The sequence below is a fragment of the Myotis davidii genome, unplaced genomic scaffold (assembly GCF_000327345.1).
Source record: "Myotis davidii unplaced genomic scaffold, ASM32734v1 scaffold453, whole genome shotgun sequence".
Taxonomy (NCBI): domain Eukaryota; kingdom Metazoa; phylum Chordata; class Mammalia; order Chiroptera; family Vespertilionidae; genus Myotis; species Myotis davidii.
The window spans coordinates 2,392,707-2,408,819 of record NW_006285234.1 but is presented as its reverse complement, the minus strand read 5'-3'; the positions used below and the strand labels follow the sequence as shown (position 1 = coordinate 2,408,819).

The following is a 16,113-nucleotide window of genomic DNA, read 5'->3' as shown; positions in this document are numbered from 1 at the left end:
TTTACCAATCTACTTTACTTTCAGTTAAGAATATTTTTATAATGGCTATTCATTGTAGATTTTCCTTTTTACAACTCCTCAAACTTTCTAACCTCACAACTCTTAGCAAAATCTCTTCCCTCAAATAATTCCCTCTCCAGATTTTCCTTCGTTTCATTTTCAATGAATAAAATATGTATGCACAAACATATAGACATCTATAATATCAATAAATATAGGTGACTAATGATATCAATATAGATATACTAGCTCATATATATTTAATAGTAATACAAATGTGTGTATGTATGTATGTACATCAATATATTTAAATAACTTTGGCCATCCTGTTTCATGTATCAGGTTGGAAATGCATAGTACAAAGGTTGGTAATTTCCCACACTCTGATTTGCAGCCTATTAAACTGGAGATTGGTGAAGAAAAAAGTCTGCTGGTCAAGTTTGACCCGACCCACAAATGCGATTTGAACAACTGGGTGGCGGAAGAAACTCTAGCCATCAGGTACCTGGAGCACCCTCAGGTGGACAGCCTGAGCCTGCGTGGGGAAGTGCACTACCCCAACCTGTCCTTTGAGACCATGGACCTGGACTTCGGCTGTATCCTGAACGATACCGAGGTGATCCGCTACGTTCCCATCACCAACTGCAGCCCACTGGCTGTGAAGTTTTGCTGGTTCTTCCTGGAGAGCGACGAGGAAAATCAAATAAGGTACCGCCAGCGTGGCTATCCCGTAGAGCTCTTTTCTGCTGTTCGTTTGGGGTTTTTTTCTCCTTGCTCTGCACTGGGTTCCTGTATCCTGTGCACTGGTCTTGCATGAATACTTTTGGTTCTGGCAATTAATTATTGACAAAAATAACAAGGAGCCTAAACTCTTGGTCCCTCCGAGACTTCCAAGCAAGAAAAGTAGATAAAACATCTTTGAAAGCCCCAGTTGCCATCAAATTAACAGAGTGATTAATATCCATAAGCCTCCTTTAATTTTGAAGCTAGTAGTTGGATCATTAGAAATCTGTCATAAAAAATAAAGTTTTTGTGCAGTTTTCTGAATAAGCATTTCAAACCCAAAGCATGAATTGCATAGCACAATACACTGAGCACGTGCTGTGACTTCAGTGGGTCGGTGGGTTTCGTTCTGGCATATGTATGTAGTGGGAGGTGGTGAGTGCCGTGCCGAAAGGGAACCGCTGTCTTCACGATATTTATGTTTAGAGGTATCTCTCTCCTGTTCAGTTAACTTTAAATTCAATTAGGAGCGAAAGCCAAACTTAATTTGGAAAACACTCCTTTTAAAAAATACCAGCAGCCTGTGTTAGCCAGGCCGCAGGAACGTTTCCATCTGGGTTAGCCTCATTGGAGACCAGGACCAGGACCAGGTATGTCTCCATCGGGTGTTTTGACACCTGTTTTCAGCACTGAGTGTTGAGTAGCCATACTTAACGAAGGAGCCTCATGTTTCCTTGGCTTGTGGGTGCCTCCTGTATGCAATGCTCATCTTGTCCATGACAGCCAACCTTTCCTTTCCGGCTCTGTTACCATGGTAACGATGGCTTGCTCTGGATGTTTACCATAGGCAGCTAAGGACGACCTAGCGTAGCCAGGCCTGTCCACATGGTGGGTGGTGTCCTTTGCCTCCCCAGCATTCACTCGTTCGTTTTATCAGCCGGACCAAGGGTCAGGCCTGAGCCATGGAACCTGATCGTTAGGTGCCAGGGGCTATTTAGGTTTGAAATGAAATTCTACAGAGGATGCACGTTTAAAATAATTAAGGAGAAACCAGTCAAGCTGGCCTAATAAGCTGCAAATACCAGATTCTGTGAAGTTGTTCTCACGTAACAGCTAAATGAGTTTATTCCATCTGGGAGCAAGGGCCAGGCTTTATTTATTTATTTGTTTGTTTACTTATTTATTTTGAGAAGCCATTTCCATAATTAAAATAATGACATTTTGGAAGTGCGCTTGGCCAGTACTAGAGATGATGTGCTCTAATTTTTTATTGCTTTAAGCATTCATCTAACCATTCTTTTGCTTTCATCGGTATCTTCTTATATCTTGATATTGAGCTTTTGCTTGTAATTTTTCATTCAGTCATTCAGAAAATATTTGATAGGTGATTCTTTTGCACCAGATTATGTGTGAGATTAGGGATACAAAAGTGAATAAGACAGGATCCCTGGCCTTGAGGCCGCTGGGGAACCATGTGTGTGAACCATGGTGGGCGGGTGACAATGCCAGGCTCTGAGGGACGATGGGGGGCGGGGGGGGGGATATGACTGCTCAGAGGAGCCAGGGAAGCCGCACTTAGAAGCACAGTTAAACGTTCCGATGGAGGAGCAGGGACATATTCTAAGTGACGGGAATATTATGTTTCTGTTAGTTAGGATTCACGGACACAGTTCTGTTATAAGTCACAGGAAACCTGACCCTACGCAAAAAATAAAAAGGAAAGGGCATTCATTGGTTCACAGATTCCTTCTGGCTTCTGGCCTGGCCCACCTCGGGGACTCAAGCAGTGTCTCCAGAGCCAGGGTCCCTGCTCTCTTCCATGTGTTGGCCATGTCCTCAGATCAGCTCCTCTCCATGGTCCCCAAATGCTCCTTCACTCCTGGGGCAATCTCCTCACGGATGCCGATCCACTGGAGAGGAAATGAGCCTTTGCCCCAGAATCTCCATGAGGTTCACTCCGATCAGACCGGCTTAATCACGTTACCCGTCCCCTCCCTCAACCAGTCACTGTCGGGGTGGGTAACACATTCATCAGGGTTGTCCTACCACGTGCCCCACACCAGAGGCTCAGCCGTGACCCCAGAGCCCCGTGGACTGAAGGGGGTAGGAGTGGGGCAGATCTCCCGACACACCTGACACACAGGAGCATGAATGCTGGAGAGGCAAAGGATGCCGCCTACCAGCGTGGACCGGGGCTATGTCAGCATGGCCACCGTGCAGACCCGATGGCAGAGGAGAAGTCAGGGAGACGCGGCAGGGGGTAGGTTGGCAGTGGTGTGTGAGAGGCCTGGTATCTCAGGATAAGGAGTTTAGACTCTTTCTTGGAGGCAGTGGTGAGATTTATAATCAAGAGAGGGAAGAGATTAGCCAACGACACAGACAACCAGTGAGGTGATGGCCAGAGGGAAGGGGGGTGGGACCTGGGTGGAGGTGGGCAGAGGACTGGAAAATGGGGACATCTGTAATAGTGTCAACAATAAAAATAAGGTTACAAAAAAGAATATATATGAGAAGCCACTAAACTTCAGACAGCAGGAAAAATATATATTTATTATTTTCAGTTTAATGAGGCTTTAAAAATAAATAAAAGGACATAACCAATTAAAAAAAGAGAGAGAGAGACAGGAGTCAGGTGTTTTCAGAAAGATACCTCTCAGCGGCCCTCAGCGCAGTTGCCCAATCCCGCCTTCCTGAGAGGCATTCCTTCCCTGGCTTGACCAGCACCGCCTGTCCTGTTTCCCCTCATCTCCTGGCTCTCGGCCAGCAGCAGCCCCCTGGCGGGTGGGACGCAGGGCGCCCTCCTGGCCCTCTGCCCTTGCTGGCAGTTGCTCTGCCCCATGGCCTCGCGTGGCCCGTTGCTGAGGCTCACACGTGTGTCTCCACCAGACCCTCTGCTCACTTCCCCGGGCACCGCCCTCCTGGCCTCTCCTCCGATGTCTCCCAGGTGGCTCACCCCCAGCTGCCCCACACCAGCCTCGGGCTCTGCCCTCGTCTCCTCCGGCCTCCCCTCTAGGGCCTCTGTCCGGTGAAGGCATCACTGTCCGGAGCTGAGTCACCTGCTCCTTCCTCTCCTTCGCCCACCACTTCATCAAATCCATCTCCAAGTTCCACCCATTCCACCTTCTAAAGCCTCCCACTCCCATCCCACTGTGTCACCCGAATTCAGGCCGCCACTGTCTCCTGCCTGGCCCATCGTGACGGCCCCTCCCTGGGCTCTCAGCTGTCACTCACGCTCCACCGTCCATCGTCCACACAGTAGCCAAGTGGCGAATCTGGCCCTGCCTGGGCTTTCAGCCTTTAATGACACCCACTTGACCAGAACCGAATCTGGGACCCTTCAGTCCGCAGGCCGATGCTCTATCCACTGAGCCAAACCGGCCAGGGCGACACCCATGCTTCTTAGGAGACAGTACAAGGTGCTTCAGCAGAGCAAGTGCGGGCCCTGCATTTCTCCCTGGTTTCTTCTCACCTCACCCTGCCATCTCCACACTGGCTCCCACGTGGGCCTCTTTCCGGACAAGCTGCTCCTATCTGACTGCTCTCTCTCTCTCTCTCTGCAGGAAACTCTCCCCCTCTTCCTAGCGAGCCCCTCTCCCCATCATGTCTCAGCTGACCTCAGATCCTCCCTTAGATGACAGCCCCTGCCAGAGGCTCTGGGAGCCAGTTCCGTGGGGCCTGGCCCCATCTGTAATGACGGCTCACTGTCCAACTTCACAGGAGGCCAGGGAGCACGTCTGTCCTGCTGCCCATGGGTCCCCGGGCCCAGCACGGCCGCTGGCTCAGAGTGGGTCCTCACAGGCTGGTTTTTAATCAGCTGCTCCCTGCGCTCATGCACTGAGCGGAGAACGGTTGCATAACTGGTTGAAGATTCTTTTCTGTCAGCTTCCTGGCACCTGCCAAATGGAAAAGGTTCAAGGCATAATGTCACCTTGAAGAGCAAAAAATAAAATAAAAAAGTGCCGCTTGCCTTCCAGATAGGCTCCCTCGGTGCCGGCGTCAGAAAAACATCAAGAACTGGCTGGCGAAAGGTCACTTTTATCAGCTAGGCCAACACCAACCTTTTTCCCCCCAATTATAATTCTCCTCAGCACGGCAGTTCGTAAAAGAAACAAGAGGATAAAAGAGGCTTTTCTTCTTCTATTAGGCGGGGTGTGAGGATGCCTAGACTCTCAACATTCCTGTTGCAGCACCCATACCTCTGCCCTGTGTGTGTATGTGTGTGCGTGCGTGTGTGTGCGTGTGTGTATGTACATGCACACGTGTGTGTGATTTTGTAGGCAATTTTGACTCCTATATTTAAAGAATCCCTGTTGTTTGAGCATTTTTTTTTCAAGTTGGCCCTCCTATCACATATGGGAACAAAAATAGAAGTAAAAGGGACAAGCAGGCTCACTAAGACTCTGTAAGAGGGAAAGGCAGTAACTGGCTTTGAAACACGCTCCTCCACGTGAGTCCACGTGTATGACCGGGCTCTGGATGACTTTGGTGGGTGACAGTCTGTGCCGCTCACACACACACGCGTGTGAGGAAGCTGGGATGCAGCGTAGAGCAGAGCGCACACCGGCTCACCAGCACGTGGGGCTGTGCCCTTTACCGGCTGGCTGGGCAGCTGGATGGGAAGGTGCTGTTTCGCGGCGTCTGTGTGAAAGAGGAGCCCCGGGAAGCCCACACCGGAGCCAGCCTGTACTTCCGAGAGGCCAGGGAGAGCCAAGCCGACGCCGGCTTGGCTGGTATCTCTGCCCAGGCCCCGCGCTGCACAGCTGAGGCAATGCTGGAGCGTGGAGCGGTGAGCCGAGCGGTCTCCAAGGACAGCTGTGCCTTTTTACTTCCAAGTCAGATTATAAATAAATCGAAAAGAGGGCCTGAGGGAGCCCAGCCCTGGAGCGAAGAGCATGTGTTGTTCGCACATTGGTTTTCCCGTGATGAGCATAAGTTGTCCAATATTGTGATTAGAAGAGGAGGGGGAGGGCCTGGAAGGGGGTGGAGGAGGCCTCATTTTCTGGATGCTTCCATCTGTCTCTTCACCATCCCTCAGTTTCTGGAAAGTGAACCTTTTCTAAGGCGTGATCTATCAATGGTGGTTGAGATCTTGGGCTGTGGTTGGACGCGGCTGGTTAAAATCCGGGCTCTGTCCTTCTGGCCATGTCTTTCTGGATCATCCCTGAGCCTGGGTCTACTCAACTGTAAAATGGAGATAACATAGAACCTAAAAGAGTTGCTGTGAGGATTAAATGAGAGATGCCTGTAACGTGCATATGTCTCTGAGATAGGAAAGAAAATCAGGAATTTATTCCCCGAGGGTGCCTTCCTCTCCTTCATACCAAGTGCTGCTAAGTGAAGTGCTCTCCAAGATCCTAACGCAGGGGTGGGGAACATCTGGCACCTGGCCATATAAGGCCTACAAAATCAAAATCATCCCATCTGGCCCTGCCAAGGCATTAGGGGTGCGTTAATTAAATGTTTGACCAAATATAGCAGGCTAATTAAAAAATGTGTGTGTGTGTGTGTGTATTGAGTTCAGAGATGAAGGGAGAGAGAGAGAAATAGAAACATCAATGATGAGAGAGAATCATTGATCGACTGCCTCCTGCACGCCCCCACTGGAGATCGAGCCCACAACCCGTGTATGTGCCTTGGACCGGAATCGAGTCCAGGACCCTTCAGTCCCCAGGCCAACACTCTATCCACTGAGCCAAACTGGCTAGGACAGCAGGCTAATTTTTAAGTTGATAATTTTGTATGACCCACAAATGATGTTATAAATATACCAATGGCCCTTGGCAGAAAGAAGGTCCCCTTTCCCCCCTGTTCTAAAGGGTTAGAGCAGTAGGGTCCTCTGACACCTAGATGAGAGACCCAGGCCCCCTTTTTTCCTGACCAAAGGCAGAAAAATCCAGGCTGCGTTCATCAGGGCTGGAGCCAGGCCTAGCGGGTGACAGCCCTGTGTGGCTCAGCAGGGCAGCCTCCCTCCCTTCCCCACCCCTCCCTGCAGCCGCAAGCCCAGACCCATGATGAGCACAGGTCCTTGCTTTGCCCAAGGGTCCAATAAAAAATAGTAAATATGTCGGGGATCGACTAGAGACCCTTCCCGGGGCAGCCTTGGGAGGTGTGGGCTGGTGACAGCAGGGGTGCGTGAGGGAGGGGGCCCAGGTCACAGGGTCACCTGGGAGTGGAGTCGCCCACTTCAAGGAAACGTGAACAGGACGTGCTGGCTCCACAGACTGCATGATTGCAAGACTCTCCCAGTTCTAACTGGTTTCTCCTGGGATTTAGGGTTGGGATCCAGGTCCCTTAGTGAATACCCCCATGAGTCCTCGGCCCCTGCCTGCCCACAGTGACCCCACACAGGAGAGAGGGAGCCTTGGAGGAGGGACAGCCCTGGGATCTTTGTGGGCAGCAGTGGGCATCCCTCCAGCAGAAAGAAACTTCCCATCAGGAGGATGGGCCTCACCCAGGGTTGAGCTCACCTCTGCCCTGACTGGCTCTTGTGAACAGAAAAGAACATGGCCGGGCCCTGCTTTGACCCCCTGGCTGTACTGTGTCTTCCCTCTATCCATGGTCTGGGGTCAAAGGACCTCTTCTTATGAGGACACCCGTCATTTTGGGTTAGGGTCCCTCCTAATAACCTCATTTTAACTTCATTACTTCTGAGGCCCAATCTCCAAATATGGTCATTTTCCATAGTGTTGGGGTTCAGGACTTCAGCACATATATTTTGAGGGGGACCAATTCAGTCCATTACAGTATTTATTTAAAAAATCAAATCAGTGAATACAGGAGGACACTTTAGAAAAGTAGAAAAGCCCCGGTAACAGAAGCCCATAAGTCAGGGACAACTTACCAAACTGACTCAAATATATATATATTCCCAATGGTTTTATAACCATTAAAGAAATTAAATAGTTTCACATCTTTCTATAATAAAACACTAAGTCCTGATAGTTACAGGCCAGTTCTTCCAAGGAACAAATAATTCCAAACTTACACAAGTTCTTTTCAGAAAATAAAAATAATAAAAGAAAATATTGCCCAACTCATTTTATGGCATCAGAGGGAGGAAACTAATCAGATTTGTGGAAACCAATCTCCATACCAAAACCCACTCATTAAACCAGGTCAGAGACCAGGTCATTCTCATTAATTCGAAATACAAATGCAAAATATTCATCAACTATTAACAAATTGAGTTTAGGAAAGAATAAAAAGTCGGGATAGCCTGATCAAGTTAGGTTTATTCCAGGAATTGCAAAGTTGGTTCCACATTAGAAAGTCTAATGATTTAATTTCTCACATTACCACAGTAAAGAAGAAAAACAAATGGTGCCCTCAACAGATTAGGGGAAAAATCTAAAATTAAACAATCATTCATGGGAAAACTCCTTAACCTGATCAAGGATAACTTGAGAAAATAATAAAATGTTAAAATGGTTTCAGGAAGATACGAAAATAAATAAAGGGGACTAGATTTGGAAAGAAAGAAAGAAAAGTGGCATAATTATTTACATAGAAACTCAAAATAATCTACAGGTAAATTCTTAGTACTGGCCAACGAATTTAGTGAGGATGGTGGATAGATAAAAATGTGAAAGGCAGTTTTTTACACTTGCAGAACATGTAGGACAAAGCCCTGATGGTCTCTGACCAAGATACAAAAAGCACAAACCTTACGAAACTATTCATAATTTCTGCCTTAAATTTGAGAACTTTGAGTCACCAAGTGACACCATAAAATAATTAAAGGAGAAGTCGCAAACTGAAAGAAGGTTCTAGCATACTTGTTATCCTTAAATTACAAGTGTACATAATCTATAAAGTAGGCCTTTGAAGAAGAAAACAAATAATTCCATTTAAAAATGGGAGGGAGTGGGCAGTTACTTCACCGAAGAGGGACCATGAATGGCCGATATAGAGAGAGATTCCGCCTCATTAGTAATATTGAAAAAGGAGATTAAAACAATAGCTAGCCACCACTGCACACCCACAAGCCTGATATGGTGGAGGCGATGGAGGGACAGCAGCTCAGGCATTGCCAGTGAGCGTGTCAGCTGATAACAATCCCTCTAGAAAGCAATTTGCCATCCACTGGTGAAGTTGATCACGAACATTCCCAAGGCTCCGCCCAGCCTCCTAGCCTGTATGATTTGTGTCATCTTTCCTCAGTCCAGCTTCTCTCCTCGGTACCCACCAGGTCAGCACATTCCACCAGCTTTTCCTCAGATGTTTCCCGGACCCCATCCTTCCTCTCAGCACTCCTGGCCGCATCCTTACTCAGCGTGCTCCCTCCAATTCCTGCACACTCTGCTGATGGGCTGCTTCCCCCCAGTCTCCCCAGCCCACACCCCGGATTCCTCCTCTGCAGGCTACACCTTCATCATCTCATTCATTCCTTCTGACCTTCTGACGTCTGTTGCTTTGCGAGGCCAGACTTCCTGTCTGTGTTCCTCCCTCTCGGCCATTGCCTCTGGCTTTTTCTCCAGCTCTCTGTGCCTTGGCCCTCAGTGCCTGCACCCCACATCCTCTTGTTTCTTCCGTATCTAAGAAAACAATATCCTCCTCTCCCCCATTCACTCCCCAGCCCGGTTTAAGCTGGCTTTTGGCCCCTCACTGAGCTGAGACTGCGTCGCTGGACAATCAGAAATGATTTCATGACTCCACATACCCCTTGACATCCACTCTGTTTTTAGTGTGAAATTGCTTCATAGGTGAAAAAGTGTATGTAACATGTATGCATAGTTTAAAAGAATAAGAACGACACGGACATCCATGTTGCATTGCCCCCATTGTAAATATGACATCACTAGTAAATTTGAAGCCCTTTGTGAAGGAGACCCGTGTGAGGTCGACCTCCAGCAGCCCTGCTCTCCTCCATGTTGGCCCCTGAAGTCCTCCCAGGCCTCCCCTACATGGGCTCCTCCACTAGATTCTCCTCTCCTGCTGGGATGGGCCAGCTGATTTATCTGCTCGAGGGATCACATGAGCCTGGAGAGCTGAAAGCCATCTCTCAAGTCTGAGCTTCCAGAAACAAGTTCCTGCCTTTGTGGTTGGCCTGCAAGTGACTCAAGGCCAAGCAGAGGGAGCCCTTTCACATGCTTCCTATTGAACTGAGAAGTGACCGCCATGGTGGGGACCATGTAGTCTGCCTCTATTTGCAGTTCAGTGTAGTCAGGTCTCCTGAAATGCCGTATTTGTTACCCCAAGGAGAAATGAACTGGGCTATTTTTCGTTTCAATTTTGAGTGTTAAAACTTTTCGTACAGCTTTTGTGTTGTTACAGATTGAACTCTAGCTCCCTTATTATAAATTCCTTCTTTTTAAGGCATCTTCCTCTATTGGCAGAGGGCATCAGCCTTTTAGCTATTTAATGAGCCAAGCTGGCCGCTGCAGCAGTGAGTGGGAAGTATCAGCCTGTATCTGAACCTGAGTTGAAGTGACGTCCGCTTGGTTCACTTTATGGCCTGATTTATCTGTGGGTTCCTATTAATTAAAATCCCCCAAAGCGGCTCCATCTACTGAGACCAGACCTTAGAGGAAATTGACTTTCAGAACCGTCCTGTTTTGAAAATATTCCCAAGGAGCTCTGAAGCTGATTATGAGGGCGATCTCACAGCTGCGCCTCCGACAGCATGCAGCAGTGGGGACACCTTCTGGAGCTTTTAGGGAAATCCCGCGTGAGAGCTCCCTGGCAGATTCTGGATGCATTCCTCCACCCTTCTCCTTATCTAGATTCCAAAATAAGTCCTAGGAAATACGATCTGTCTTCTTCAGGCCGTGGGTTTCAGTTGCTTTTAAAATGAAAGGCCTACTTTCTGAGTCGCTGCCGTGGGCATGGCGTGAAGGAGAAGCCCTCACCTGCTGGTCAGGTAGACCGAGTAAAGGTGTTAAGAGTGTGAGCTTTGGGGGGAGGCTAACTTAGCTCAGCCACCTGCTCTGTGAGCCTCCGTTCTGTCATCTGATGCCTGAGGACCATCCTAGCACCTGCTTCATCGAGCCGTTGTGAAGACTTGATTAGGCAGTCCTTGCTACGTGCTTCATGTAATGCCTGGCAGAGAGTAAGTGACGGTAACTGTGGGCTGCAGTTACTTAATTAGGGTCTGTCTTAGTCCGTGCAGGCTGCTATCACAAGAGTCCAGCTACCGGGGGGGCTTATAAACAGCAAACGTTTATTTCTTACAATTCTGAAGGCTGGGAAGTCCAGGGTCATGGTGCAGACAGATCCGGCATCTGGTGAGGGCCCACACTTCCTGGTTCATAGACGGCATCTCTTTCCTGTGGATTACATGGCAGAGGGACAAGCTAGCTTCCTGTGGTCTCCTTTATAAGGGCACTGACCCCCATCAGGGGGGCTCTGCCCTCAGGACCTAGTCACCTCCCAAAGGGCCCACCTCCAAATACCATCACCTTAGGGGTAGGATCTCAACATCTGAGATCTGGGGGGACACAAACATGCAGACCCTAGCAGATCTCTCACTGTATCACCATTCCTGTGACCTCCTTGCCTCCGTCTTATGTCAGTGACTCGCAGCCTTGGATGCGCATTAGAATCATGCTGGGAACGTTTCCTGACTCCAAAGTAACTCAGAACTGCTCAGTGGGGGGTCAGGTATGGGATGTTCTTAAAGTTCTGCAGGTGATGCCATGGGCGGCTGTAGTGAGGATCACTGTTCTAGAACAGCGGTTCTCAACCTGGGGGTCGAACGACCCTTTCACAGAGGTCGCCTAAGACCATTGGAAAACACATATATAATTTTTTTAAAATATATTTTATTGATTTTTTACAGAGAGGAAGGGAGAGAGACGGAGAGAGATAGAGTTAGAAACATCGATGAGAGAGAAACGTCGATCAGCTGCCTCCTGCACATCTCCTACTGGGGATGTGCCCGCACCCCAGGTACATGCCCTCGACCGGAATCGAACTTGGGACCTTTTTCAGTCCGCAGGCCGATGCTCTACAGTTTGTAACAATGAAAATACATCCTGCATATCAGATATTTACATTACGGTTCATAACAGTAGCAAAATGACAGTGATGAAGTAGCAACGAAAATAATTTTATGGTTGGGGGTCACCACAACATGAAGAACTGGATTAAAGGGTCGCGGCATTAGGAAGGTTGAGAACCACTGCTCTAGAAGCTCCAATTTCAGCTCCTTTTGAGAATCTTTAAAAATCCAGTTTTTACCTCCCAAGGTCTGAGTAACTTGAGTCTCAGCAACTCAGTGATGTCCCACCAACTTCCACCCGAGCACAGGTGGCTGGTCGGATGCATCTGGGGACGTAAGAAGGTCGGAGGCTGGGGCAGGCTGCTTTCCACGATGGGCGTGTATCTGCAGATCGCGTCCCCTTCTCGCGTGGCCGAGCTCAACCGACCGCGCCAGTAGGAAAGGCCCTGAGCCAGCCCCATCTGTTTCCATCTGTCGTTTGCTTCCCATGGTGGGAGGTGCAGCAAGTGTACGACCACAAAGCCAGGCAATAAATATGGAAATGTGGGCTGGGACTTTGTGTTGGTGCCCAGACAGGCCCAGGAATTTGCCCACTTTTAACATGATTTCAAGCCATGATGACAATCTGCTCCCCTTTAAAAACAGGAATCAAGGGCCTCTCTAATCTGGAGCATGTTTGTGATGTGACCCTCAGAGGAAGCAAGAGCGGGAGGGGGAGAGGGAAGGGAAGAGGGAGAAAGAGAGGGGCTTCAGAAATGGGAGGAGCAGAAGTTGGATAGCTGAGAGGAGAACGGGAATGTAAAAGACCACCTGATAAGATCTAACAAGTAAAGATGACGGGTTTGCTTAACTCTGCCCACCGAGTAGAAATTGAAAGCAGTAGGAAGAAAATACCTCCACAATGAAATCAGTGACGCCGAGTAGCACACCTTCATATTCTCCACTCTCCACTAGGAGGCACCACGCTTCCTCCCTTGCAGTGAGATATCTCCTCCTCATGAGGACTTGCCCACGCAGCCAAGGGAAGGTGGGTTTCGCCCTCATCGGAAGCCAAACAGACTCTCCTCTCGTTTGAATTTCAAAAATGACGGTAAATCCCACCCATCCCAGCACAGGGACAGCTCGTGTGCCTTGGACATTTACCGTGACCCCGGCACCCTGCTGAGTGTGTTACGTGAACTGATCCTCACAGCAATCAGATGAGGAGGGTCCAATCACTAACACAGTACCCAGGCACGTGGTGTGTAAATGCGGGGGGCCAGGATTCAAACCTGAGGCTTGTGTCCTCACAGTCTCGCTCTGAACGGCTGTGCTGCTGGAGCCCTGGTACCCTGAGCTACACCCGTTCCTATGTCCCGGACTCTGACCCCTTGGCTTTCTCACCTTTGTGTAATCATACAATACAGTGCTACAGTGGTTCCCTAGGAACAGGGCCCGAGCCTGGAGTGGTGGTTTGGGGCAGGTGATGTATTGAGGGAGCGCTCTCAGGAGGAATTATAAGAGAGTAAAAGAGACAATATAGAGTGGAGGGGAACAGGACGGGGAGGTGTGATTTCAGAAGTCTTGCCTCTGTCTGACCCAGGGGAGCTCTGGAGTGTGAATTGCATCAGAGTTTATCCCACTCAGAGACAGGGAGGCTGGGTCCTCACCCTCGTCAGACATCCTCGCCTGCAGCTCACACCTGAATGGGTGGGAGGACATAACCTCCCGGGCAGCTTCCCAGAGCCAGGACAATGCTCCAGAGAAAGGTGCAGCCAACACCCACAGCACCCAGGGGATGGCGCACCGTTCTGGTAAAGGGGTCACAGACAGTGGCCCATAGCAACTGCTACAGTGGTGTCCATCCAGCGCGGCTGTCTTCACCCTCTGGACACTCCCAGAATCCAGGTCCAATGAATGAATGAATTAGAAGTCATGTCAATGAATGAATGAATTAGAAGTCAGTGTGTCCCCTGCAAGACTGTCCCCGCCTTTTTTTGGGGGGGGTGGGGGGCCTCGTCTGCACGGCACAGACTTAGTGGATAGCCAACATCCACCATTCTACCTCCAACTATTGTCTGAACGGCAGCACAAAATATTAACTGAAACACAAACATGTCCTCTGGGGTTTTGTTTTGATGGGCCACTGCTTCCTGTGATGTGAGAACAGGCAATAAGAGTGGTGGACATTTTTTAATTTTCAGCACAAAAGAACGTGTTGACCCAAGGTTACCAAAAATTGAAAATCAAAAACGAAGAGGGCAACCGCTGAGCCCAAACCAGCGTATCTGATTGACAGTGTGTCTGACAGTCACATGGCTCCGTCACAGCTAAAGGGGCTCGGGGTGGGGGGCGGGTTCTTCCCCGGCTCCGCCAATGCATCTGAAGTGGGTGGCTCTGGAATTGCACCAATATTGATTTTTTTTGTTGCTTGTTTGCTGTGCAGTCTCTTTTAAAAATAACTGAATCTAATCCTGTTGGGGTCAGCATAACAGGAATGTAATCATCTGTTCCTGGGGATAAAATGAAATCTGGTCCAGAAAGACTCTCCCGACGTTCTATTTCAGTTTTTCAGAGCAGGTTTTCGGCTCTAATGATAAGTGGAAGCCTCCGTTACGATGAAGGTCTCGCCGTCTCCTGTGGCTCCGACTGTCAGCAGCAGGCCGCCTTCCTGCTCTCCTTTGCTTGTTTCCAAAGAGACCTCTCGCTTCCCAGCTGTCCAGGCATCCTTGTCACCTGAGGTGTTGTTTCTCCTCAGGCCTGCGGATCTGCTACCGCTTTGTGTTTTTCCTGTACAGATATGCCCATATGCCTTTTTTTTTTAACATCCCAGGGAGGGAGCACGTGTTGGATGCGAGAGCGCTGTTATGTGGGGCAGCGATCGGCAGACCTCCCCAGCGTCTCTCTGACCGGGGTTGATGTGTTTTAGTAAGTGCTCCGGACCGTCCTCTGCTGGTTGTCACTGTCCCTGGCTGCCCGGGCTGCGTGCCGAGTGCTGCCTCATATTAATTGTCAGCGCCAGTCCTTAGCCATCATGTTGCCATGCCTACCCATGGTGGGTTCTAAATCTGACTGTACATTAGAATCGCCTGGGAAGACTGTAAAGCATCTAACTCCTGTCCTGGCCAGTATGGCTTAGTGGTTGGAGAGCCAGCCCATGCTCTGAAGGGTCTGGGGTTCGATTCTCGGTCTAGGGCACTTACCTGGGTTGCAGGTTCAATCCCCAGCCCCCAGTTGGGGCACGTGTGGAAGGCTACCAATTGATGAGTCATCTTCACATCGATGTTTCTCTCTTTGTCTCTCTCACTCTCTCCCCCTCTCCCTTTCACTCTCTCTCAAAAAAATAAAAAAATCAATTGAAAAACTATATCCTCAAATGAGATTAACAACAACAAAAAATAACTCCTGGGCCCTCCCTGAGACCTGCCGAATCAGAATGTACCCAAGGATGAGGCTCGGGAATTTTTATTTTAATGAGCTCCCCAGCACCTATCCCAACACGGGTCCTCTGCCCAGAATGGTGTGGTTTCTGCCTAAGGTGAGGTCACCTAGAGACATCTGGTCTGGAATAAGCCAAACGGAAGGCCACAGTGGAAGGTGAAAAGAGCTTTTCCACTCTTCTCCAAGGCCACGGGCGGCGGATGGGGAGAGGACGGGGAAGGGAGGTGCAGAACAGCCACATTATCCTACATGCCACTTACCGCTTCTCATTCAACCATCCAGCCATCCATCCATCCGACATGTATCCATTCAACCAGACACAGGGAGCTCCTGCTGTAGGTGAAGGACCCTGCGTTATGGGGATTCTAACGTGGGAACGGCTTGGGTCCTGCCCCGCAGCAGCTCACAGTTCTGAGGGTGGTGCTAAGCCAGGGTTTTCCCAACGGGAAACTGGACTGTTCTCTCTTCTTAAAAAGAACAAGCAGGGCTCTCAGCTCAGAGCCTCATTTTCAGCAGGCAAGAAAACAAGAACATTGTTTTTCCCCATCATACTTATTTTCTAAATGTGGTAGATAAAACTGGCTTTTAATTTGTAGTAATTATGTAAAAACTTCCCTTTAAAATACACCTATGAATGAACACCACAATGTGCTATCGCTGCATACTCATTTGAATGGTTAAAAAGGAAAGGACTGAGTACCAAGTGTAGGTGAGGATGTGGACCAACAGGAGCCCCCCTGCCCTGTGGGTGGTGGTGTAAATGGTGTAAATCCACTTTGGAACGCTGCTTAGCAGTTTCCTTTCCTATTAAACATTACATCTACCATACAAGCCAGCTGTTTCCCCCCTAGGAATTTACCCAAGAGGAATAAAAACATGTGTCCAAACAAAGACCTACAGCAACTTTATTCATAGTATTAAAAGCTGGTGCCCAGCTGCTGTGGCTCAGTGGCTGAATGTCAACCTCTGAACCAGGAGGTCAGAGTTCAATTCCCCGTCCCAATAGGGGACATGCAAGGGGCAGCCAATCA

The 16,113-nt window shown here is 49.1% G+C and overlaps 1 protein-coding gene across 1 annotated transcript in view; it reads left to right on the top strand.

The window, feature by feature from the left end:
* HYDIN (HYDIN, axonemal central pair apparatus protein) overlaps window positions 1-16,113 on the top strand; it is a 361,269-nt gene that overhangs the window by 211,428 nt on the left and 133,728 nt on the right. The window contains exon 24 of the mRNA XM_015558788.1: window positions 395-708. Coding sequence (XP_015414274.1) covers window positions 395-708 — 314 coding nt within the window. The remainder of the gene's footprint in view (window positions 1-394; window positions 709-16,113) is intronic.